At 40.9% G+C, this 27,714-nt stretch overlaps 1 protein-coding gene across 6 annotated transcripts in view; it reads left to right on the top strand.

The window, feature by feature from the left end:
- Nucleotides 1-19,494, top strand: part of LOC121654096 (vacuole membrane protein 1-like) — a 66,585-nt gene extending 47,091 nt beyond the window's left edge. For all 6 annotated transcript variants that reach the window (XM_042007986.1, XM_042007985.1, XM_042007987.1 and 3 more), the window contains 3 exons: nt 1,449-1,510; nt 15,342-15,444; nt 16,648-19,494. In XM_042007986.1, coding sequence (XP_041863920.1) covers nt 1,449-1,510; nt 15,342-15,444; nt 16,648-16,791 — 309 coding nt within the window. In that variant the 3' untranslated portion in view covers nt 16,792-19,494. The remainder of the gene's footprint in view (nt 1-1,448; nt 1,511-15,341; nt 15,445-16,647) is intronic.
- Nucleotides 19,495-27,714: the final 8,220 nt, after the last annotated feature.

Genomic DNA, 27,714 nt, shown 5'->3' with positions numbered 1-27,714 from the left:
GTGAATCTAATTTAGTTTTCTGGTTTGGTGATGGCACTATACTTAGAAATTTGTAAGAAAGTTAGTATAAATAGTTTTATCGAGAGCAATCCCTACAAAATGTTTCACATTTGTGAAAGATAAAACAAAGTGACAAGATAAAACATGGTAAAAAGAAACCAAAGGCAGTTAAATTATATAAATTTGACATAATTAAACAAAAGACTGTTTAATAAATTGTGTCTCAAGCTGCTTTTCAAAGGTGTCCACAGAAACTTCCAAAGTTTTGAGACAAAATTACCTGTTTTCTGTTGATTAGACCTCATTAATTGGCTTGTTAATAACTGTAGGAAAATATTTAACTTGAAAGAATGACTTCAGCTGGTCACAACTTAAAGATGTAAGTTTATCCAAAAAGCAAAATTCAGTTTCCACAAAGTACACCACCATCACAAAGACACAAAGCTAGGTGAGATTCACTGTGCATGAACTACTTATTAAAACTTTATTTGTTGGACTGATCTGACGGTGAGCGGTTTTTTATTTTTTTTTATTTTTTTATAAGTACATGTTAGGGAGCAAATTAAATTTTCTGACTAAAGCCATACATTTAAATTAAATTAAATATTTGTGTCCAAAGCATTTTTTATGGTTTTAGCATTAAATATAAATATAAAAATTCTGGTTTTCTTCTGTATATTTGCCCCATATTTTTACCCTGTTACTCAGCATAAATTTATGGATTCTTTAGTAACTGAAGAAGAAGATTTTTAATCAAGACTTGCTGGGTTTTAACTTCTTTTCTGCACATGGTGTGTTTGTAAAACTGCAGTGTTAAGAATTTGTTATCTCTTCGCTTGAGGCCTTTTTTATTTTAAGAACATGTTTGTAAAATAAAATACATCAAGCTATAACAACAAAAGGAAATGTAATAGGCTGAAATATCAGGTCAGTCAGAGTGTGATTGCTCTTGCCTTCCTCTCATGAGGAAGAACTAATATGAAGCATAATGGCTGCCAGTCGACTGTTTCTTTCTCCTTTCTCAGTGACTAACCAGCAGTCAGACTGGACAGGAGGTGAATCCAGACCCCCTCTGAGGCAATGACACATCACCTTTGATTCCTCCACTCCTCTAGTCGTGTGTTCTCTAAGTACGCACACTCACTGTTCTGATGATAGACACTTTGATATGCTGATCTGGTGTGTTGTGCTGGTGATGTGTCATGGAGCCCTGGCCTTTTATTTCTTGCTCTCCATGACAAAATTTCTTGCCAGTCATGACTGCTTTTAGCCCAAACCACCTTGGTCTTTGAAGGCATGGGTTTGAGCATAATGAGTAGTGTGTGTATGTGTGTGATGGGGAATAAGTGGTCAAATGTTGATGCACAGTGCCATGTTCACCACCAGCAATGACCTTACGGTTCAGTAACTGACTCGTTCTCTCCTGTGTGGGTTTCTTTGTCATACAGAAACTGTTTGTGATCATCACATTCAGCAAGCACATAGTGGAACAGATGATCTCCCTCATTGGGTGAGTAAGCCTCATCTTATGTATATATATTTGTGTGTGAATGTGTGTGTGTTTGTGTGTTTGCTCTCTGAAAGTACTCCATGTACTTTGCAGTTATCACCCATCAGAGTTAATGAGGAACTTGACACTTGAGGTGCCTTTTAGGTCGTCACAGGGCATTTAGGCAACTTCTGTGCTGTTGCGTGAACCTCCTCTTCTTTTTCTCATGACCCCAGTAAAGGTCGTACACAGTCAGAAGTGGTTATAACTTTAAGCATTATGATTTTTGAAGACGATATGTAGCTTTATCATGCTTGAAGTGTTTCCTGCAGAGGTTGAAATGGGAGTTTTGTCACATTTTGTTCCCTTTTCGGGTCCTCTCTACGCTGACTTAGATGATTAATGACTTGGATATTTCCTCTGAATGACTATGGGCATGAACATGTTCTAGTCGCTCCACAGAACAAGATAGGCCCTTGTCTATTAGAGAAACCTACCCTTGTCATTATCATTCATGATAAACTTTATTTGTTAAGTATTGTACCTCACAGGGTCAAATCAAACTGGAGGGATGCTGGAGACGTCAGTGCACTGAAGGTGTACTTCTGATTTAGTCAAACATAGTCTGAAGGACTAACAAAACATTAGATGCAGACCAGTTTTAAAATATGCAAAACCAGAAAAAAAATGTAAGAGTCTATTTAAAATAAAACCAGATTTAAGAGAAATTGAAAGTGCCTCTGTGTTTGGTGTGGGTGCTGATGGGTGCCATGATGGGTGTCCTTGTAGAGATGCCAGAGGCTGCAGCTGGAAACTACCCTCAACACACCTGCTGGTGGGAGTGCCTTTTATTGCACACACACAGTCATTCATATACTCCTAAACTCTTGGTCTTTTGTACACACACACTAAGGCACATGGCGCTTAGACACTGCTGGTCTCACACACACTTGCTGTGGTGAAATCAGGCAGTGAGATTGCATCAGCTCTCTTTCTTGCACTGTTATCTTTTCTTAATTTTGCTACTTCTGAAATGAGTTTTAGAAAAACTCAGTTAAGATAAGATATTTAACTATTTGTTGCTCTTTTCTCTGATCTTTTATGCATCTTTTTATTCTTTTTTTGATACAGTACATTTATCTAAGTTTATAAAGTGGCTCAAATGATAACAATCAATATATTTAGTCAAGCTTCACAAATTTTTAGATTCTGCATAGCTGTGAATGTGTATATGGAGCTTGTACATCTTTATACATACTTCTATGAGTTGTGCCAGAGCCGTACTCTGTGGTAGTTACTGTTCATTGAGCTGGAGGCTCAGAGTGACAGATGATTGGCTATTCGTGTTTCAGTTTGAGTCACTTCTTGCTTCTTCTTTAGAGGAAGTTTCCCCCATTACAACTTGTCAACCGTCAGCTTCCTTCCTCATAAAGGCTTTCCACCTTCACCTCTGATTCTCTGTTACTCTCACTTTCAGTCACATATCTCCTTATGAATGGGTGACAGCCTCACCACCTTAACCATTTCAGTACCGACAGACCACAGTGTTAACTGTAATGGGTTAACTGCTTGAAAAAGAAAATCCCAGGTGCGCGTGCAGTTGCATGTGCAAACTCATACACCTCCTGTATATATGCATGTGCACACACACACACACACACACATGCATGTCTACCTGTCATCTAGATGATCTGGAGGTCTGGTTCTTCTCTCAGCTCAGCCACAGAATGTTTCCAAAATTTTAACCTCAGATCGATTTAAGTTTGAAGTGAATCTGGAAATGCTTTTCAAACATGGCTTATGTAGGAACAGGAATGATAGCTGATTCACTTTTATTCACCGTTTGATTTATCAACTTTACAAAACTCTTTTTTTTAGACTAATAGGATTTCTCAGTATTGCATCAAAGTTGTGATTAAAAGTCATGTCATTGAAACATTTCTGATAATTCCTTTTTTTTTAGTTAACTGTGACTTAATTAATTTGATGTTTGGTAATTCATCAGTAATGATCGATAGTAATCCATGGTCATTTATTTTTGCTATTGTGTAAGAAGCACATTTAAACTAAATGTTCTTATATGAAATAAAGACACAGATTGTGTTGTTTTGTGGCATTGTAATATTTCATTTGTATTTGTTTGGCCCTGCGTTTAATCCTTTTTAATTAAGAGAGTTGTATCTTTGAATGACTGAAGTGACTGTTGGACTTTCCCACATGACATAATACTACACTTACTACAAAATAATGTTTTTCCTCCTGTTTGCCTGCTAAGCGAGCGAGCTGGCACAGACACAGAAATCCTCTCACGGTGTTCCACCTTAAACAACATTGCTGTGCTGAAAAATAAAATTTACTGGAATTTGCACAATTTTTTTTTGCAAATTGTTTGCTTATTTTCTTTAATTTTGAGTTTCTAAATGTTTCATTTCAATCAGTCAGTTGATTACCGTGCAGAGCAACTTTTTTAAATGTGAGTTCGTTAGAAATGGATTTTTTTTCTAAATTCACCTGGTGAATTCCCTTGAATTAAGTTGTGGTTTCACCTTTAATTTTAGAAAAATGTAAAATCTTGAGTTTTAGTAAGAATGGCTTGTGAACTTTTGGTGGCTGTTTTTTTTTTTAACGTGAGAAGGAGACGTACAGCTGCTCTATTTTCTCATATATATCTGACCATAAGGCTGATTGGATCAGAATTAAATTACTTGTGTTTCCTACATGAAAATTATATTTTTTTCTTGTGAGATTTTTGTCTTATTTGTCCAACACAAATTCCATAAATTTTCCTGCAATTTTATTAAGAAAAATATGTGTTTTTAACACTGTGAAAGCTGTTCTCCATGAAAGCAATATTTTGTCTTCACAATTAGTTTTATGCATGAGCTTATTTTCAAACATGGTTGTTCTCTGGATATTTTTAATATTTTTGTCTACATTATTAGTTTTAAAAGAAAACTAACAATGTGTTCAGTTTCAATGAAGAAATTTAAGTCTGAGGCTAAAACATCAAGCTCTTAAACTGTCAACAGCCATTTATATCTGCAGTCTCAACTGTCAGCAAAATGACCAACAACAGGGTTATTTGTTTTCTTTTTTAAACCAGTTACAACTGAAGCGTTGAAAATGTAAATTACCCTTTTCTATTTTGTAAAACATACTGTGACTCAAAATTTCCATGATATATTTATGACTATGCTGTGCTCCTTTTGAGAGCAAAACCATGAAAAAGTGCAACGGAAAAACATCATACACCTTGACAATTGCTCAATCAAATGAGGTGCTCTGCCTTTTTCAGCTGTTTTTGTAATTACTGTCTGTTAAAGACAAAAAAATGCATGTCAGACATCTCAAATTTATTACCTCTTCATGTATATTGTGGAAACAGATCCGTGTCTCTCTGGCAGACAGTTTTCAACCCTTTTTCTTGCATGCAAAGCATTTAAAGATAAATCTATAACTGTTGTCAGCAGCAAGAGGAAAATAATAAAGATAGTTTTACTTTGAACCGTCTCAGAGTCACAGTAAAATCCTCTTCCAATGCCTTTTAGTCTGATAACAAAAACTGATAACTGAGCCAGAAAGGAGCTGTGTGTTTTTCAGACTTGTTAGGTTTTTTTTTCATCCCATGACTAATGTAAAAATCTCAAGAACAGCCGAGTGTGCAGTAATGACAAGTCAGGAGAATCCTGCAAACTCAGACCTAAGATTTTTTTTATTTTTTTTTATTCTAGGTATGTAAATAATAAAAAACTTTATGGTGTTTTTTTTAAGGTTTTGTTCAACGTTTCACTTGTTATCACAAAAAGACCCCAAACAGGTTTTTCAATTTTTTTATTTAGTCCTATACACTAAAAACTGTAGTAAAAAAGGGGTTTCTTAGATATTTATGTATTACCAGTGTCCTGGATTTTCCCCAAATAAGCTGCTTTTTCTCTCATTGTTTTTTTTTTTTTTTTTTTTTTTATTATTATAATTATTATTAACAGGAAAGGAACCTTTGAACTCTGTAGTAGGTTGATAACCCTAGAAACAATAACAGAATGGGTGATGCTCTACTGCTATGCATCATATAACACAATGGCAACAGATTTATCTTTTTTGTGCTCAATCCTTCTCCTCCTTTTTCTTATCTTAGCTTGGAATTTCTCATCCAGGAAGGTGGTGATATAAAGCAGGAAGGGCTCAAACGTACCCACTGCAAGCAGTAACAAACCAGGAAGCTTTCCAGCGTTTGTCTGCGTCTGCAGGCTCATCATTTGATTTGTCATGAAGGTTTGACTGAATTGCTTGCTGTACTTTTTTCTACCTTTCAGTAAAGAAAAAGGCAGAAGTCTTCCCTAATTTTAAGAAAACCTGTTGAGGCCCATCTGATGGCTTTGGTGTTGAAGTGCTAGTGATTCATCCCATGCAGGATTCCAGTATGTCTACATCCTGTGAGTGGTAACTGTGGCGAGGCTGGACTTGGTTTGTCTGACAGTCAGAGGGGGTAAAATGATAACATGAAAAAGAGAAATAGGAGAGATGACTATCATATCATCTCAGACTTTAGCAGCAGCAACATAAGTTTCATCTTATATTATCTCATCTTCTGGATTCACACCGGTGTTTCATATGACCCTTCTCAATAATCCATCATTTTAATTGAGTCAGCCCCTCTGCATGTCTTGTAAGAAGCTTGATAAATCTTTCACAGTCATGTGTCTTAGGAGGGAGTATCACTGTCAGACTCTAGGGGAGAAAGCCATTGACATGCAAAGAGGAGGAATCAAGACATGAAAAGTTTATCCAGTTGAGGCCAGTGTGTTGGGTCCATGGGGGTACCTAGCACGTCTCCATGAGAATGCACCTATTTCCATGTGAGTCCATCTCCAAGGCAGGAGTCCATTATCAACACAATGGGCTTCCAGATGGCTGTTCCTGCTACACAAGGCTATCAGCATTAGGAGCTCACAGCAGGCTGGGCTGCTCAGGAGGAGGCCTGGGGAGAATCACCAGTCAGGACAGGCCAGCCGATGGTTGCTTGAGCCACTCAACCAAAGCACACGAGAACTTTCCAGATCACAATCAGCATGATTATGTAATTATGGTTGTAGGGAAACTATCACATTAAACCTTAACCTGGAATAGATGCCTTAGCAGAGCTCAGTCATGTCACAAATTGTCAAATTTCTGCAGTTTGATCTTGTTTCTTTCAGCTTTTTGATAAAAACGTAACAAAATCATGTCAATTCAGAGTTTGGAAAAAAAAGCTCCTGTGGTGGGAGGAGCACCGTGACATTCACGTAACAAAGATGCATGTCATTAAAAGTTTACAGATAGTCTTTTTACTTCTTTTTTCCTACTTTCCTCGTGTAGACTGGGGCTACAGGAGAAGTGAAATTGCTGAGTGTCATGTAAATCAAACTATTCTGGGTATTCACAGTACTGCAGTTATTTGTATGTGTGTACAGGCTGAACTTTTGGGGTCTGAAGGGAGAAAAGTGTTACAACTTGTTTCCACTGAAATCTTGAACGCACACTAACTCATATAGAAACAAAGTTTGTGTAGTTTCATACTGAAAATCAGACAGACTTGCTTATAAAAGCTGCTACATGCAACATCTGAAAGTCACTTAGAAGACAGGGATTTTTTTATGTTCTCTATGTTAACACATACATTTTGCACCCAAATTAAGCAATTACTTTTCCTAAATAATCCAAGTTATTTTGTAAATGTTGACACATCATACCTGAGAAGACTAAAATTTATTCATTTTTAAAATTTCTTTTACTGTAACCATTTGCAAGCAATATTGTTTCTATAAATACTGCTCTGTGAGCGAAGTCTTCCTGTCAACCCAATCTGCAGAAAGGGGGTATTTTCAATCCTATTAGTCACTGGGTGCTCTGGTCACCTGAGAAGCTCCCTGACAAAGATGGCATTGATCAGTCCTTCCACTACCTCCCATATTTCTTCAAACACAGCCAGACGCCTCAAACAGGATGATGGGATCAGCAGCAAACAGTGGGAATGTGGGGTGCGTGGTGGGCAGCAACTGAATCTCTTTTTATATGGCATCATTAAGTTTAATGCGAGGCTCAGCAGGGCATCTGTTTTCTCATCTCATCCACTTCAGTTATGATTACCTTGGCACTGAAGCTCTGACAGAAGCTCAGAGGCAGTAACAGGTTTGACTTTGAGCCAAAAGGTCTTACTACAGCCGTTTAGAACAATATTCAATCACTCAAGGACACTGATTGTTCAGACTGTATACTTCAGGCCTGTTTCTGCAGTTAATAGCACACTGAGGAACTCTGAAGGGGTACACAAAGATCTGAGCGTAATTGTAGCTTTCCCAAGTAAGCATGTTTGTGAGAGAGAAAGGCATAGAAAAACACAAAGAGAGGGAGAGGTCAGATGTGTGTTCCAGGCCTGGTGTCATATTATGTGCTTCTCCGGGAGAAACTTTATTTGTTTCATATCACACTCTGTGCCACGCCACATATGCTGCTCGCTCATTGAATCATTCCTGCACATGCTCAGGCCAAGACTAAGAAAGGACTAGCGGATGGCAAACGTCCTTTATGTTGTTTTAGGAAACAGTTCCCCATTGATTAATTTTTTTTAGAGTAGATCATTTATCTGGGGAGTGCAACGTGACCTCAAGCTCTTAATCATCATCATCATCATCATCATCCACTGGAGTGTACTGCTTAGCAAATCCCATGAACATTGTACTGTGTGCTGTATTTTTCACCATTTGTCATGGGGATGTGTGTCTGTGTTCTGCGTGACAAAGCGTCCCAGACTGGCCCTGACTCAGAGGCCAGCTGGGCAGACGTCCGGTATCAATCACACCTCAGTCAAAACAGACATATAGTTACCAATCAGCTTCGTTCTCTGCAGCAGCAAGTCAGAAAAAGAAAGGATGGACTGTGAAGGGGCTTGTTTGTGATCATTCTTACTGTAATTATGGACTGTGTTGTTCATTTACGAAAATAACAGCCAGTTGTTGAGGCCTCGGCAAAAAAACTAGGGCAACAATTTATCACTTTAAGATTGTAGATGTGCGTATGAGTGGGCTATGTTTATTTGTGAACATTATTAACAAGATTTATGACTTTGCAAATCTAGAACTAGACCATTTCAAGTCATGTTCACATAACTTTTTTGGTAGGAAAATAGTGTATTCAGTGGGATTTTTTTTTTTTTTTTTATTTGTGTGTGTCACATCAGCACGTTAGGATTCAGTATTCCACAACGACAAAAACATCAAGTACTTTGACTTTGCATTTGCTCTTTAACCACAACCTCTGCAACCTGTACACTCAAACAGGAACCTGCAGGTATATCTCATGTACAATTGGTCCAAAATGAAATCAAATGACTCCATTTGGATGTTTGAGCTAGATTTTTACCAAGTTTTCAAAATGTTTGCTACTCATCTTGTTTCCTATCTTAGGACTTATTTGTTCTTGTTTTATAAAGCACTCATAACGTACAGCAGGGAGAGTAGCTCTGAAAGCAGAGGATATTGAGCATGTTGTGGCTTTGCCAGGTATGCATACTGTAACCGATGTGGTTGTTTGAGCAGTTTGTAACCGTGTGTATGACGTACCTTGCTAGCTCAATACAGTCACAGTGTACAATAAAAAGCGTGTACAGAAAAACCACCACAGATACAGTTTTGTGCTCAGCGCTGCTGTATTGGATTAGTCACATATGTACTCTGCATTTATGGGACAGTTCTCATTTATTCCATTTTCCAGTCATTTCCACTCTGACCTTGTTTCTATGGTGCTATACTCCTTTCCAATTTAACATCTCACAATGGCCTCATTCTGGCTTTTTCTGATTTTCTCTCTGAAATATCTCGTTTGGGAATGACAAAGCATAAATTTCAGTATGTATATTAATTGGGTGTTTCTTTCAAATAAGACCACTGCAGATACCATAAAGTGGCCATCCATCCAAACATAACATCATGAATAAGTAGTAGTGCCCTACATCTCCTTCATCCTGTTCTGTTCACCTGCCTCCACCTCTATTTCCAGCCTGTCTGTTGCTGCCGTTCAGCATGACTCGTCTGGATACGTCTCCAGTTGCATCTGACTCATTGAACAACCCTTTTCACCAGTGGAAGGGTCCAGGTGTGGTTACCCAGTGACCTAGCAACTCCACACCTCCACACCCAGGCCAAAAGGGTCTGTGTGGGCATGAACGAAGCATAGAGGGGTGAGAGGGTAGACATATAAAACTTTATTTATATGTTTATTTTATCAGCTTCCTGGGTATCCAAGAGGATATATTTATTTTGTGTGTGTGTATGTGTGTTTGTGTGATGGCTGACACAGATGGCTGTGGAGCAAGGCTGTGATAAACACCCAGGGCAAGGGGATCTCCATCCAGAAGTGGGCTCCATGTTTTAGTGGTGAAGTCATTGGGGAAAAGTTTGGTAGAACTGGAGGAGGAACAGACACTCACCCACAAGCAAACACACAGACAGATATTACCTTACAGCATTTACACGTGAGCTACAGTTTTCCTTATTATAGAGACACACTTCTCCTTCCCGATATACATTATTTCATTATTCCAATCAAATTGAAACTAGGCAGTCTGTTCAGCCACGATTTGAGAAAAAGAACATTTATACTATTAGTATTTTGGAAGGAGATGGTGAGCAGGTCAGGGCTTCAGTACCACAAGTCAGAGCACCTAATGCCACAGCGTGTGTGTGTGTGCTCCTTAGTGTTGGTGCTGTTATGTTAGGTGTGAACTACGGCCCTGTGGAGCATTGAGTAACACTAGCGATTGCCTAAGCCAGTTGTTGTGATGATGTCGTAACCAGTTGGACCTGGCCAGGGTTTGGCTGTCATGTGAGCCCTTGTTCTCTATCTTCCAATGCCCAGAACGTCAGGGCGTGTGTGTGTGTGTGTTTATGTGTGTCATCTTGTGCCTTTAGGATTTCATTCACATAAAGAACAAGAAATCATTCATTTTCTAAATATTTATCAAGCTCTACTGAAGGTGGCAGCCGTCATAAGGGGCAGACATGTCAAAGGTGACATCTGACTCAGGGCCAGTGGAATTTGGTTTTCACCAAAGCGAACACGGAACACCTAAATACGCCCGCTCCATGAGCAGTAGCAGGAAGTTATACTTCATTAAAAAATGAGAGGTTAAGATGTTGCTTATAAATTAACTCCGCAGAACAATAATCAGCCTACCGGAGGCTGAGAGTTGTGGTGGTTTCCCTCCCTTATTTCCTTGTTTCACCCAAGATTTTGTACTACTTTTTGTTTTCTGCTTATTGATTAAATTTCGTGTTTCTTTATTACTGAACCCTGATTGTTGTAGATTTGTAGACAAAAGTTTGGACTAGTAGGTCATAGATATTAAGCTTTTTATTTCTTTTTCTAAAGCTGTAAATTTGATGCACAGGAGGCTGATACCTAAAACACTTGTCTTACACGCACACACACAAACACACACACACACACACATATATATATATATATATATTATTTTTTTTTTTTATTTTATTTTTCCGTACATATATAAATATTTATTTTACTTGTGTTACTTCATCTTCTTAGGGAAGAGCCCCTCAGAACAATAATCAGTCTACCGGAAGCTGAGAGATGTGGTGGTTTCCCTCCCTTATTTCCTTGTTTCACCCAAGATTTTTTCCTATTTTTTGTTTCCTGCGTGTAGATAAAATTTTACGTTTCTTCATTACTGAACTCTGATTGTTGTAGATTTATAAAGACAAAAGTCTGGACTAGTAGAGCATAAAATTTAAAGTCTTTATTTCTTTTTCTAAAGCTGTAAATTTGATGCACAAGAGGCTGATACCTAAAACATTTGTCTAACACACACACACACACACACACACACACACACACACACATATATATGAATATATATATATATATATATATATATGTGTGTGTGTGTGTGTGTGTGTTATGTTATGTTATGTTATGTGTGTGTTATGTTTTAAAAAAAAGTTTGCCTTCAAGAATTTATTTCCTGTCTGTGGTCTGTGAGTGTGTGTGTGTGTGTGTGTGTGTGTGTGTGTGTGTGTGTGTGTGTGTGTGTGTGTGTGTGTGTGTATGTGTGTAGTAGTCAGTTTTTACAAACCCAGAGTATTTAGCTACACAATGTACCCAGACACATCGGTCTGAAGCACTAATTTCAAAGTGACTTGAATCTAAAGTGCAGGACATGCAGGACTGTTGAATATAAATTGTCTTGTTCACATCACTGTGTTGCACAGATGTGGTGTGTGTGCCCACACTGAAGTCTCTGGAAAGCTGGAAAAAGTGAGGGCAGTGGTGCAGTGGTTTCTTTTGTAATCTGGATGAGAAATATTCATCTAATTGTGTTGAGATAATCTGGCAATTTTCTTGGATGAGGATGAGAAGAAAGCTATAATTCACACTTAGGTTGCGTAGACTTTAAAGAAAGTATGAAGGGAAGATAAATGTTCATTTTCTTCCTGTTATCTTTTATTTTACTTATTAGAAGTCCAAACAAATCCTTTTCTACCGACATCAGTAAAAAAGCAGTCAGTTCACTGAGTTTTGAGCTCAGTGTCATCACACACGACATTCAGCCACCAATGGGAAACATTTTCATGCCATTTATAAAAAAAACTCAACTGTTCATCACATAAATGAATAAATAAAAAATAATGAAATTACATCCATATATTAAATCTTAATCTTAATTAATGACTTGATTACCACTCACATGGCTTATTTTTACAATTATGTGTTGCTATGTACATCATTGTTCTGCTGACTTATATAAGTGAAGCCCCTCTAAGTTTTGCACGACTTCTGGAAGTAATTGAATCAATTAGAAAACAACTGTAAAAGTTTGATAGGATCCACACATGCAGGGTTTTTATTGTTACAACACATTTCAAGACTTTTCTTGTTATCATTACAATTTTATATATCCTATAATTTTTTTCCCCTTTTTAAAGAACAAAATGAACAGAGTTACACACACACACACACACACACACTCATAGCTACAATGTTTTTTTTAGTTTTATATGCTTGACAGTTAATGTATAATTTACGGTTCTTTTTTGGGAAGCAAACAAATGATCATCCTATGAAATGCATATCACCTTATATGATTAAGTGATACAAAAAACTAATTTGTGGAACCAATTTTATTTATTTATTTATTTACTTTTTTTTTTTTATTTTAGCCACAAAAAATTAAAAGAAAAAGCTAATGGACAAACAACAGATGTAATTTTATGGTACGTGCCTGTGCAGATTTTTCACTCCTTTTACAAAGATTAGAGGCATGCCTCAATCAGCTTCATTATCAGCTCAACCGTTATTTAAAAGTTGGCATTAAACATATATTTAAGAACCAAACTACAAGAACATTTACAGCTTTGATAAATTTCTATAAGACAACACAGAATTTAAACATGGCCAGTTTTTGTTCTGAATGATTGTTTTTACTAACATGAAAAATGAACAAGAGTTTTTTTATATTAAGAATTTTTCGTTCTGTTTTTGGGAAGGGCTGTGAAATCTTTTGTTCAGACAGTTTTATTGTTCTGTTTTTTAAGGACACTAAGTTTAAATTTTCACCTAGAAAGATACAAGTGAAAGGTTTATTACTTACTAACTTTAAAGGACAAAGTTTTAACAGGCCTGCATAAGCAGCATGTTTATGAATTTTAAATCCGTTTTCCCTTCCTCTTCAGCTCAACTAAAGAAACTAGGAAACAATTCACTTTAAATTTCAAAACTTTTTACTAATCTGGAAAGACAGCATTTACAGCAGTAACTGTGACAGGAATTTAATGCATGCATAAGTCATAAAATAATTCCCATTTAATTCCACCACAGAAATCTATCATCATGCCAGACTAAGAAAAAGAATCTCTTGAACTCCTTTAACACATGGAAAGAAGTTCAGCACAAGTACTAACAGGTAAATTATGAACACACTTACAGTAGAAATTCTTAAATCCAAAGATTTCTCAACACCTTGTAGATAGTGAAAATATATTCCCCAAAAACACAAAATTAGCAGATAAGTAATGGTGAGACCAAGAGGCATTCCTGCCTGTGTGGGAATAATTTCTGTTTTAACTGCTAGCTTTGAGCTTCTTTGTTGGTGGATTTGCAGAGGCTCATGACTCAGTATTGCTCATCGTGTAGGATATGATTCGCCCGCCATTTCTGAAAACTATCCCTCTCATTCTTTGTTCCTGTTGTGTTCTTTCACATTTTGAGCTAATGTATTTTCATGTATTTATCTTTATTCTGGTGCAAACTTATATTCAGTTTGTTATACAAGTTTAACAGACTCTGGAAAGTGTTTGTGTGTTAAGGTGTAAAAACAAATTGTGATGTGGGGGATGGGAATGTGATAGCCTTAGTTTCCCTCCAAAAAAGAAGAAAAAAAAACTGATTATTTTATAACTTACTGTGACTCATTGAAATCTAGATTGCGATGTAAAGCGTTGGACTTCCTGTCTGTTTTATGCCCATTCACATGAACGATATTCATTACCTGTTATAAAGTTAATCATTACCTAAAGACTTCCTTGTTGTAAATGCAACCATTTAAGACAACCTAGTTTTATTTCTTTTGTTGTTGTTTTTCTTTTCACCATAACATAGGCGTGTGTAGACATATCTGTGTGTAGAGGTGGGGATGACTTGCCTCCTTCAGAGAAAGTTATCAGCCATAAACTCAACGTATGTGACATGACTGCCCACGCAAACCTGCACTAAAATCTTTTATGTGCCTCTGAGCTTTGATGATGCCTCCCCAATACGAACAAAAGATGCAATGGTGGAGCACGAGGAAAGCGTTGAAACACAACCTCAGGGGAGTGGTAGCTACAAAGAAAAATTAGTGAAGGTCTTTAGTATGTATTTGTTTAGTGATTAAACACTAACTCCAGTGTAGAGATGGGCCACTGATTCGCGATTCTAGGGCATTCTCTCTGCAGCCTCTCACATCTTTTTTTTTTTGGTGTGTGTGTGTGTGTGTGTGTGTGTGTGTGTGTGTGTGTGTGTGTGTGTGTGTGTGTGTGTGTGTGTGTGTGTGTGTGTGTGAGGGCTGGTACTATGCTTGTAGTTGGTGGCTAAATCTTGAAACGGCTTTCCTAATATGGGCCGTCTTACAGCAGTGCCCTCCCCTTGTGGGCCATTCCCTCCGGTCTCAGCCAGTGATGACACGGCTTGGGTACAACTCACTTCCTCATTAATTGGCTGAAACCAGTTCTTACAGGAACCGCCAGTGATAAATGTGAGAGTTCTGAGAAGTCATTCATTTCTCCCTGCTGCAGCGGCAGAGGAGGCACTGCAGGGGAGTTGAACGGGTTCACCGATGTGTGTGTGCGCGAGCAGGAGAGGAAGCGGCGCTTGTGTGTGTGAGCAGAGAGGAGAGGAGCGAGCGGCTGCTGCCGCCGCAGCTGCCGAATGAGGACCGGCCAACTTTTTTTTCCCCTCTTTAATTTTTTTCTTTGTTTCTTTTTTTAGTGTCACTGTTTTCTGTAGCTGTGTTACAATATATCCTTTTTTTCTTTATTCTTTTTTTTTTGTCTGTGTGTGTGTGTGTGTGTGTTTATCTATGGGGATGAGCAATGAAGGGATCGCACGCACTGCTCTCTCCGTCTTTCTCTCTTCTCGGAGAGAGGAAGCAGGCCGACACTGTACAGGAGATAGGACAGCATGCCTCCCTTTGTTGCTGCCCTTGGGCTGGTGAGTAACAATGATGTGACGTGATTTGTGCCCCCCCCCCCTTCTCTCTTTTTGTCCCCCCCCCACCACACACACAAACCCTCCACCTCCCACCCTCTTGTGTTGGTGGAAACAGAGCTGTTCCACTGCTGGGTGCGGCACTGCAGAAGCCCTTCAGGGAGTACTTGGAGGCCCAGAAGGCCAAGCTGCACCATCTCGCTGGAGAGGGGAACCCAACAGTAAGTACAAGGGGCCTCAGCCCACAGCTCACACTTTTTATTCATTCACGTGTGCGCACCAAGAAAAGAATGCAGCCCCTTACTTTTGCCTCTTAAACTTTTTTTCCCTCCTCTTAAAAAAAACGAAAAACTTCTTTTAATCTTAGCCTTCCTTTGTGTCCCTGACCAATGTTCTTCTTCTTTTCACCTGCTTTACCTGTTTCACTTCTTATCAGTTTTCTTTTCTTATTATAATACATTTGGGATATTATATGTGCATATATATATAAATAAAATATTTTCAATAGTATTTTTTTTAAACTAGATCTTCTTTTAAGGCTAATAGTATACTTTTGTTAAATGTAGTGATACAGTAAATTATAGAGGCTTGTTTGGGGCCAGAATGACAGAGTAGGTTAGCTCTGCCTTGGGCGGGCTGGATGGGAGGGAGGAGGAGAGGGGCCAGTGTGGGGTATGGCTTCTCTCCTGTATTGAACTGTACTACTGTAGCGCGGGGCGTGCTGACTCATGCTCCATTTTACCAATTGGGAGACTGTGTGTGAGTGTGGTCACTCCCCTGTGTGTCTCACACACACACTTGCACTCACTGCCCCGCCTGAACCCAGCACAAACTCTAGACTGGGACGCCCCCCCCTTCCCTCCACCCCTCTTCTCTGCCAGTGACAATCCATCAAAACCCCCCTGTCTAGAACAAAACGAGGCAGTTGTAGCTGAAGCCTATTTCTTTTTCAAAGCTTTTTTTCTTCCTCTGTGTTTTTACTCCCTCTTTTTCCCCTCTTGTACAACGTGATTCATTGAAAACGATTTTTCTTTTTTATGTGCTTACAAGGAAAAGAGGAGAAAAAAGGATAGACTTTGAGTTACACAAGGACAGATTAAGGCATTTTCTAGAACAATGTTCCTTTTTTTTCTTGTAACTTGAGCCTCCAGCAGTTACTGGAGAGAAGCAAGGCAATTTAACTTGGTGGAGGCAGGCTGCAGGCTGGGGTCAGTGGGGGCAGTAGGAGGGAGGATGGCGGGGGCTGCCGCGTGTTTTATTACCCCTGATCTCTATCTGTCCTGCACATGAAGCTGGTTCCCCACCTAGCCTACAGCATCAGGAGTAGAGGGGAGCGCAGAGTGTGGGGGTGAAAGGGGGTGGCCCTCGGCTTACTGACTGAGCTCTTCTCTCTTTCTCTGTGTTCTCTCTGTGGCTCCTGGCAGGAGGAGAGCTGGCTGTCGTGGCTCTTCGAGAAGGTTGTGGTCATCATGGTATGCTTCTTTGTCTGTTCCATTGTCAACTCCATGGCGCAGAGCTACGCCAAGCGCAAGCAGCAGGATAAGTACTCGGAAAGCAAGACGGAGTGAAGGCCTGCAGTTCACGCTTGATCATCAACTTCTGAAGCCTCCTTGCTTCTCCAAGCTTCCACCACTCCTGCTTCCCCTCTTGGCTGATACCCCATTATTACGTGAAGCAAAATATCAAAAACCCCATCTGGTTTCTCTCTTGGTCATTTTAACTTGGACTTCTATTTTCTTGTTTGTGAAGGCTTTACATTTAGTGGTGATTACTTTCTTTTGGTTTTTTTTGCCTGTAAGGTAGGTGTTTGCTGTGGCTTGTGTCCATGCATGTAAGCTGTTCCCTTTTGAGCGTATCCATGTGGTGCTTTTAGTAGTTCCTTTGCATGTTAGGGGAAGCTTTTGGCAATGAGTTGCCTCAGTGTAGCCTTAAGCTACACTGTTTATTCCACTTGAACAAAGTTGAAATTATTTTATATCCACTGAGTCTTCGGACTTTACTTTATCTGAGTAAGCTAGGGTTGTTTCAACCATTTTATATTTGTTAAAACTAGTGTAAACTTATTTAATAACTTGTTTATTTATTATTTATAATTGGTAAACGATAAAATATTCTGTATTTATTTCTGTAGGGTAGGTTTGTGCCTAGTATTGCTCAGGTTAGATAATAATTGCTAACATTGTCTTCTTCTGAACCATCCATGTCTTTTTATTGTACTGTAAGTCAGTTATAGTAGAAATTTTAATGAATGCTGCAGACTGTACGTGGTGCTTTAAGATGATTGCTTCGTTGGTGTGTGCGGTAAAGCTCGTTGCTGTAGTTTTCAGTGAGAAATGATAAATCGGCCATGAATCATCCTGCTGGTCCCTTTGTCTGCCCTTATTGTTCAGCTTCCAGGAAGGGAGTGCATGAGTCAGCCCGGGGCTACTTTACCAGATGCAGCCATATATATTGAATCAGATCTACAACTGTTCGTGCGCGTGCCTGTGTGTGAAACGGAGAGGGAGGTCGAGATAGTGGGTTGCATTACCGTGGCTGTCACATTTGTTGCTCTCCTTGCTATCTTTTATGGATTAAAGCAGATTGTGCTCCACTAACAGACTACTGCCTGGTAGTCTTAGTGTGTGCGATAGTGACTGTTGTCTTGAACTTAGAGGCGGCTACAGTATCATGAGAAGTGTCTTCTTTGTCTTTGTCTAGGCAGATTTTTTTTCCACAGATGAGGACAGCAAGCTCATGTATGACACTACATTAGCGTTTCTTAAAGGAAACCTACACTTTATCTGGTGAATGTTGTTTTTTATTTGTTGTTTTTTGTCTGCTTTTGTGCTCATTGGATAATGTCAGACATTTATTTGGTACTTTCCTTTTTTTCCCCTGTAATTGCCAGTGAAATATGCTATTTTCTCCCCCCTTTTCTGTGCCGCTGCTGTGCTACGCTGGATTGAGAGCAGTGGGCGCGCAGGAATAAGCAGCAGGGGGAAAAAAACCCTCAAGCGCACGTCTGTGCCGTTACCTCAGCTGAACCTTCAAATGAACTCGTTGCACTGCCCCAGTCACGGAGCCAGGAGACGAATCACTCTAGTAGATTCAAAACAGAGGGGTACTGTTGAGCGAGCTGAACCCTGTGCTCTGCACCAGCGCTAGTCTAGAACATTCACATCTCTTTTTTTTCCTGTCACGGTAAGTAGGATGAGGATTGTCTTTTTTTTTCTTTTTTTTTTCCCCATTGTTGTTGTACATGTATATGTCTCAGGCATGTCCATCACTCTCTCGGCCTGTCAGATAGCTTATCAGACTGGTGTTGGCTGTTAAGATTGCAAGGCGACAACAGTCTGTAGGCTGTCTGACATTTCGGGCTCTTTCATCTGACCAGCATCCTGTTTTGTCCTCCTTTTGTTAGTGTCATTGTTTCAGTTAGCATCAGTTCCCATTCAGAGGTGTGTGCTGCAATGTCACTTCCCTTTATCCTAACTGCTTGCGAAACGTTGAAGCTGTGGGTCTATTGTTTATTTCCTCTGTGCTGACGTCTGTGAGGGTTTTTGTGTGGCTTAGTGTGAGGAACTGTGTTTTCGCATGTTTGCAAATGCAGATGTAGCGATGTCAGTGGTGTACTTCTGTGTGTGTGTGAGAGAGAGAGAGAGGGAGAGAAAGAAAGCTCTTGAATTTCCAGAGAATCCAGCCGGTACACACCTTATTGCAACACATCACATTGTGACACTCAGTCCTAGGTATAGTACACAAAGTGCTCAACCAGCTCCCACCTTCCCTTTTACACTTCCCTCTTCTGTTTCACAGAAAACTTTCTTTTGTTGCTCAATACTCGCTTTTTTGTAGGAGGCTGCATCTCATTGAAACAATTCTCTTGAAAAAGTGTTTTTTGTAAAGACAGAAAATAGATAATTATACAAAGCTGATGATTAATCACTTGGTCAGTGCCCACAAAGCTCTGGTTTTATTTTTAAACTCTTCTTTTTCTAGACTAGGTAAAACTTTTCTTGGTCATTAAAGCAAAATTACTGGATAACACTGGAATGACTCGCTGGCATAAGGAATGTTTTTCTTGGCAGTATCATGATGTCCTGTTCCATAAGGGAGCCCCCTTTTGGCACAACTATCTGAATGTGTGTGCACACGTTTGACTAGAAATTCTGTTTATATATGCCTGTGTGAGGGCCTGTATTTCTTTTCTGACAGATGTCTGTACTAAACATGAATGCTCTGTAAGGTTTTTCTCTGATTTCAGTATTAATAAAGTCTGTTAAAAAACAGAAGATTGGTGTTCTGTTCATTATGTGATGAGTCTGTTCAACCCCAGGTCCATGTTGACCCTCGAGCCTTTAAAGAATCTCACGTCAGCCAAGAAAGAGGGACAAGGAGGCAAGTGAGTCCATCACAACTCCAATTTCCACGTCTAATGTTTCACATCCACACAGTTATCACATTACTGATTTGCCCTCTCCAGAGTGACATCATCCCTATTTCAGACTCCCAAGTTAAGCCTTACCTTTGACTTAAAGTATATAGCTAAACTTAATGCTCTGTACTTATCTTTATTAATCACGTAATTTAGTCAACCATTTCCATAAACATCTTTGTGTTATGTAGAGATCATTTCTAAATTAATGTACAACAAACATTTAAAGGAGGCCACACTTGATAAACTCAGTGAAATACATGCATTATATATTATGTACAATACACTTGTTTATATATGTTTTGAATTAGTTTAATTTTAAACGAAAATGAAACAGGAACTCTGCATGTGAACACAGTGATCTTTAATCCTGCGGTCCGATGTGTGACCTGTGCTGAGTCCCGTCCTGTTCAGCCACTCCCACAGCACCAATGAAGACGACTATTTCCACCCACCCCACCTCGCCTTGCCCTGGAGCTCCGGCTGAAAACCCAACATGCAAATCCTGCCTGTCTAAACAGCTCGGTGCTGATATTTAAATAATGACTCTGCTTTTGTCCTTGCTCTCCTGCCCTCTCTGATCTCGCCATATGCTGTGCATATACTACAGTTAAATCGGGTACGAGTTTAATTTCTGGGACAGTGATTGTCCAACCCACTCACCCCCTGCACTCCCCACCTCCCTCACTGTCTCTCACTTCAGTTTTTTTCCCCTCCCTGTCAGCAGGCTAACCACCGGGGGATGCTGAAATATTACTGACTTCACCCACCACCCACCCACAAGCCCACTCTGCATTTGGTTATCCACTTAGTTCCTTTCACACTCTGTCTCATTGAATTATGCTGACCATGTGGGTTTCTTTTCCCTCCCTCCCTCCTTTTTTTTTTTTAATAAAAAAATCAAAATCACATTTAAGGTTTTATTGTTTTTCTAAGCAGCAGCGGGGGGGATGGGGGTCATATCAGACCACAGTGGAGTGAGCAGGCAGATGAAGTAGTCCAGACAAAGATACTTACCAAAGACAAGACTGTTGTCAGAGTTTGACATTCATTAAACTGAAAAAAGACATGTAAAGCATTTCTGTTCACTAAATCAGAGCCCAAAAGCTGAATTTTGCAGGATTCTGCAACATTTCACTTGTTTTTGCAAGGTCCAGAACAGTTTACATGTGAGATGCCAAGCTTCAAGCTTTCAGAGCATGTATGCTGAGAAAGGATTTATAGTATGTATTTTTAACATTATATTAATTTCTTATTTCTTTTTTTTTTTTGGAGGAGCAAAGCACACCAGCCACAAATTATCTTTCAAAGTACCTCTACATGTTGTAAAAGCCATCTAGGCTACGACTGGATGTCTGTTTGTCTGTTATACACATTTGTGTGCGCTCGTACATCTTAGCTGTGGTTTGTGCAAAGCCCCTCTTCCAAAAGCCTTTGTTTCCTTTATTGTGGCTTTACCAAGCCAAGATCAAAAAGGCTTATCAGCAGCTTCATACTCATCATGATTCACTCCATCTGAGAGGAGGATATTGGTCTCATTTGAATTAGATCACAAGGTCTCTTCAGAGTGATAGAGTGCCTGCTAAACTTATCAACAGGCACTTAGGTGGCCTCTGGTGTTGATTACAATTATTTAAATGCAACCATTAAAACCATTTCTGAGTTAGGATGAACCTTTTCTCAGATTGAATTTGACACAATAAAACATTGTCACGTGTTCTAACTCTTGATGAGTGGGTCTGTTAACAGAGTAGGTTTGAGAAGTCTGCTTTTCCTGCCCACACGGTGCCAACATGGCAGACCGTTTAATGGCTTATGCCAGGTGGCGACGCTGGTGGCGACACACTGATGATATCCTTTGTTCCCCAGGAAGAAATTTTCTCTGCTCTTCAGCACTACAGAAATAGTGTAGTTGTTGTACTTTTAAAAACCAGTGCAAACTTTAAAATAGGATGTTGTCATTTGTTTTCACCATAGGTCTTGTTTCTGACACAGAGGTTAAGATTTAATTCTGTCCACCGCTATCTAAAAATATCTTAGGTTTCGTGCTGCATTCATGGGTGCAGTGTGGTTAACTTTTATGGATAAGGCTTAAAAAAGAAATCGCTCTCCCTCTCTATGCACCAACCAGTACGTGTCGTAACAAGGCCAAGTGGGGTTGTAATAAACCTGCATAACTGCTTGTCATGCTTACTCACTTCTCACACCTTCTTTGTTCCAGTTGTATTTGTACGTCATTTACAGCGAACGTGACTGCTGATAGGTAACACAACAAGGAAGAGCACACCTGAGAGTACACTGGGCAAAAATTGGCAGAAATGTACTACGACGTGCATGCTGTTAGAAACCACACGTCTTTGATGATTGAATCACTGAGTCAACCTTTGGTATGCCTGAAATCTGACAGTACGCTCTCACGTCAACAGCAGAGTTTATCCTCAGGTGCTGAGTGCTGCTTATGTGCAGCTTTACACGTCAATGCAGGGTTCTGTGTCATGATATGATGCCATCGCAGAAATATTGCTCAGGAATGTCTCACACTGCCTTCCAAGTATATCAGTGCTAGTAATATGTGCTCTCCCCTTTCCACTGCAAATTAAGCAACACCAGAATGAACTGGATAAACTGCCATTAGCTGCACCAAGATCATGTGAAAACATCTTGATGTAGTGCCGCTGAGGGAAAATTATGGAAAAAGTCACTTTTCAGTCTCAGTGAGGGCTAAAAAAAAGTCGGAAAAATTAAACGATAGAAGGATACTTCCTTCTGGCCACTTAATCTTCTTTTGTGGCAATCAAGTAATTTTCAGATGAGACAATTCATGTCAAAACCAAAAATATTGGCTTCATCATGGCTCTATTAATAAGATTTAATGGTTGTTGTGCATCTTTAGATCAAACTTGTTTAATAGATGAGCGGGCTGTTCTACCAGCATATCCAAAACCCATGCATCCATTTTCAGAAGTTATCTGAGACTGGGTCGAGGGAGCAATAGTCTTAGCAGAGATCCCTGGACTGTCCTTTCCCCAGTCGCTTCCTACAGTTCTTCCTACTGAGGTGTTCTCAAGCCATGAAAGAAAAATTCTTTCCACTGAGTGTTGAATTGGACCCATGGCCTCCTTCTGGTGTGGCAGGGCACACTTGTCTCCTTTAGGAGACATCGAAAAAGTGGAATAGCAGTGATATTCTCCTAGATGACTGGGTTTTTCATCCTTAATCTTAGAGTGATGCAGGCCCCGCTTAGGGGCAAGCTAAGGAGCTTGGCGTCTTAAGGCAGAAAAAAATGCTGCTGCTAACAATACAAGAAAGACACATTGTGTAACTCTTGTTTTGGCCTCTCTGCACTGGCTACCAGTGGATTTTAGAATATATATTTGTTCTCATGTTTAGAGCTCTATCTGGTCAAGCCTTGGCATACAATGCTGGTCTCCTAGATATCCACACCCCATCTCAGTCTATGGTCAGTCTCCAGACTGTGGAACGTATGTCTTTACGCTACCTTGATTATGCTGTAACTTTTAAAAAGCAGCTAAAGACCATTTTACTTAGCCAATAATTAGATAAGGTTTAGTCTGTTGTTTTATATCTCTGTTTTGTGCTTTATTTTATGTTTGTCCAATTTTTCCCATCTGTCTTATTTATCACATTTTTTTTTACTTATATATGATTGCTCTCCTCGCTGAGCTGCCACCTTCGCCACCTTATCGTGGTGGAGGAGTTTGTGCATCCTGACGATCCTAGCGGCTATGTTGTCGGGGGCTCATGCCCCTGGTAGGGTCACCCATGGCAAACAGGTGTCTGGGGGAGGGACAAGACGAAGTGCGGCTCAAATCACCCCTATGATGATGAGAAAGCAAGAACCAAGGTTTCCCTTGCCCAGACGTGGGTCACCGGGGCCCCCCTCTGGAGCCAGGCCTGGAGGTGGGGCACGGAAGCGAGCGCCTGGTGGCCAGGCCTTTGCCCATGGGGCCTGGTTGGGCTCAGCCTGAAAGGGTGACATGGGCCTCTCCTGCCGTGGGCTCACCACCTGCAGGAGGGACCATAGGGGTCGGGTGCAGTGTGAGCTGGGCAGTTGCCAGAGGCGGGGACCCTGGTGGTCTGATCCTCGGCTGCAAAGCTAGCTCTAGGGACGTGGAATGTCACCTCTCTGGCGGGGAAAAAGCCTGAATTGGTGTGCGAGGTTGAGCGGTTCCAGCTAGATATATAGTTGGACTCACCTCAATGCACGGCTTGGGCTTTGGAACCACTGTTCTTGAGAGGGGCTGGACCCTCTTCCATTCTGGAGTTGCTCCGGGTGAGAGGTGCAGAGCAGGTGTGGCCATGCTCATTGCCCCCCGACTTGGTGCCTGTACGTTGGGGTTTACCCCGGTGGACGAAAGGGTAGCCTCCGTCCGCCTTCGGGTGGGGGAACGGGTTCTGACTGTTGTTTGTGCTTATGCACCAAATAGCAGTTCCGAGTACCCACCCTTTTTGGAGTCCTTGGGGGGGGTGTTAGAGAGCACTCCTTCCGGGGACCCCCTCATTCTGCTGGGGGACTTCAATGCTCACGTGGGCAATGACAGCGAAACCTGGAGGGGCGTGGAGTGTGTTTTGTTGTTGGACTTCTGTGCTCGTCATGGACTGTCCATAACAAACACCTTGTTGAGACATAAGAATGTCCACATGTGCACTTGGCACCAGGACACTCTAGGCCACAGTTCGATGATTGACTTTGTAGTCATGTCGCCGGACTTATGGCCACATGTTCTGGACACTCAGGTGAAGAGAGGGGCGGAGCTGTCAACTGATCACCACCTGGTGGTGAGTTGGCTCAGATGGTGGGTGAGGATGCCGGTCAGGCCTGGCAGACCCAAGCGTGTTGTGAGGGTCTGCTGGGAACGTCTGGCAGAGTCCCCTGTCAGAAAGAGTTTCAACTCCCATCTCCGGCAGAGGACATTGAGTCTGAATGGGCTGTGTTCCGTGCCTCTATTGTCGAGGCGGCCAGCCGCAGCTGTGGCTGTAATGTCGTCGGCGCCTGTCGTGGCGGTAACCCCCGAACTCGCTGGTGGACATCGACAGTAAGGGATGCCGTCAAGCTGAAGAAGGAGTGCTATCGGGCCTTTTTGGCCTGTGGGACTCCAGAGGCAGCTGATGGGTATCGGCAGGCTAAGCAGAACGCAGCTTCGGCTGTCGCTAAAGCAAAAACTCGGGCATGGGAGGAGTTTGGAGAGGCCATGGTGAATGACGTCCGGACTGCTTCGAGGAGATTCTGGTCCACCATCCGGCGGCTCAGGAGGGGAAAGCAGTGCTCCATCAACACTGTGGGGATGGGGGGCTGCTGACCTTGACTCGGGGCGTTGTGAGGCGGTGGAAGGAATACTTTGAAGACTTTCTCAATCCCACCAACACGTCTTCTGATGAGGAAGCAGAGTCTGGGGTAGCTGGTGCTGGCTATCCTATCTCCGGGGCTGAGGTCGCTGAGGTGGTTAAAAAGCTCCTCGGTGGCAAGGCCCCGGGGATGGATGAGGTCCGCCCAGAGTTCCTTAAGGCTCTGGATGCTGTAGGGCTGTCTTGGCTGACACGCCTCTGCAGCATCGCGTGGACATAGGGGACAGTTCCCCTGGACTGGCAAACTGGGGTGGTGGTCCCCCTCTTCAGAAAGGGGGACCGGAGGGTGTGCTCCAACTACAGGGGAATCACACTCCTCAGCCTCCCCAGTAAGGTCTATTCAGGGGTGCTTGAGAGGAGAGTCCGTCGGATAGTCGAACCTCGGATTGAGGAGGAGTAGTGTCGTTTTCGTCCCGGTCGTGGAACAGTGGACCAGCTCTGCACCCTCTTCAGGGTCTTTGAGGGGGCATGGGAGTTTGCCTAACCAATACATGTGCTTTGTGGACTTGGAGAAGGCATTCAACGGTGTCCCCTGGGCACTCCAGTGGGGGGTACTCTGGGAGTATGGAGTGTCGGACTCGCTTGTACGAGCTGTCCGGTCTCTGTACGACCGGTGTCAGAGCTTGGTTCCACATTGCCGGCAGTAAATCAGAATCGTTTCCAGTGCGGGTTGGACTCCGCCAAGGCTGCCCTTTGTCACCGATTTTGTTCATAACCTTTATGGACAGAATTTTTAGGTGCAGCCGAGGTGTTGAGGGGATCCGGTTCCTAAATGGACTGAACAGAAACCCTCCACCCACTGGTTTTAATATGATAGAAAAATTAAGCTGTTCCTCTCTTAAAATCTGTTACCACAGCACACACACACCCATAGCTTGATTTCTGTAACTCCCTTAATTTTGGTGTTTCCCAGCCTGCTCTGTCTTATCTGCAGCTGCTAGAAAACGCCGCAGCTACACTCATAACTGGAACAGATAAAAGAGACAGCATCACCCCTGTGCTAATGCCGCTGCACTGGCTTCCAGTGAAATATCATATTGAGTTTAAGATTCTATTATGAATTTAAAGCTGTAAAAGGTACAGCTCCCTAATCCATTGTGGAACTCTTCTGCCAGTATAATAAAAGTCTTAGATCTGCTAATCAGTTGCTTTTAACTGTTTCCTCATCTAGAAGGATGAGAAAGGGGGATCATGTTTTTTTCCATAGCAGCTCTGAAGCTTTGGAACAGTCTTCCCATCCAAGTCAAAGTCTCAGCTTCCATAAATATCTTATCTTATCATGAATATCTAAAAACGTATTTATTTTTCAAAGCCTTTGGGTGTTTTAAATCTTTTAAAAACTTTTATTTTTGTTTAATTGTTATTATCATTATTACTTTTATTGTATCTATTTTTTTTTTTTTAATAAACTTTTTATTGTTGTTTATTCTTTGTTTCTGAAAATTGATCAGCGCTTTGGTCAACTTTGGTTGTTTTAAAATGTGCTATACAAATAAATTTGATTTGATTTCATGAAGGTCCCTTGGTCATGGCCACTGTAAGGGTCCAGCTCACAGCGACTCAGCTGATGGCCTTTGTGGTCCTTTCCCCAGGTGCTGTATTCTTAACAGTGTAGAGAAAAGGAGGGAGCTGTAGTGTGGGCAAAAAAAGTTATTAAAGTCAAAATTGTTCAGATTGTGACCATACAGTTAATTTTCCTTTGGTCTAAAATGTAATTTGTGACTAATTGTATGTTGTGCCAAATGTTATCATTACTGTCAGAGCAGAGTTCGCATTTTAACCTGGAAAAGTTACCTTTAGTATATAGAGTAGTGGCAGAGGAAAGAAAAGCTAAGGCTAGTAATTTACATTTCCTGCCTCTTAGGTTACAGCAGTTAGCATACTAAAATGTGAAAACGACAGGCTGCGGTCTTTCTTGTGGGTATGACACATAACTTCTAAGGGTGTTGTCACCATGAGGTTGCTTTGCATGATATCCAAGAATTTAGTATTACATGCTAGTTAATGTTAGCTGGGATGTCAGTCTGTAGTTTAGAAAAGATGGATTTGACTTCTCCACTCCAGATGTCAACAGCTGATTTGAATTAATTTCTTTTTCTTTTTCTTTTTTTTTTTCTTTTTTTGCTTTATTTCTTTAAGCTTTGCAGATATGGTTCTCATTCTCATGGTTAAAAGTAAAAAAAAAAGAATATGATGATAACAGGAGCACCAAAGGCAGAGAAGGCATTCCATTCATAGCTCAGTGAGTGAAGGTGATGTTGGAAACAAGCAGGAAGGGCTCCGCTTCACCAGATTGATGCAGCCCTGGTTATCATTCTTTCTGAAACAAATAAAAAAGAAGGTCATTGTGCAGTAAGATTTTCTTCTTTTTTTTTTGTCCAACCAAATACAGCCATGCCATTGTTCCTATATAGAGCTAGATATGACATTACTTTTACAAACTTGAGCTCTTACCCTTTACGGAACCGTTACCTTTAGTCTTCTTGTCCATGCTATGCATGAGGCCTGTTGATCTCATGTGGTTGGGTTGTGCCCATCAACATGCTGCAAAAAACCACAAAGAGCAAACAAAACCAGACATTTATGCCAGACTATACAACCAACATGCTGTGCTCCCAGCTCATCTGGAATGGCTTTTCTGCAAAGCTACTCCACCAAAGGACTTTTACTGCTTTGACAACCTCACCTGACACTCCTAATGCTTTAT

This window comes from Melanotaenia boesemani, chromosome 15, assembly GCF_017639745.1.
Source record: "Melanotaenia boesemani isolate fMelBoe1 chromosome 15, fMelBoe1.pri, whole genome shotgun sequence".
NCBI lineage: Eukaryota > Metazoa > Chordata > Actinopteri > Atheriniformes > Melanotaeniidae > Melanotaenia > Melanotaenia boesemani.
This window is presented reverse-complemented; position numbering and strand designations above follow the sequence as displayed.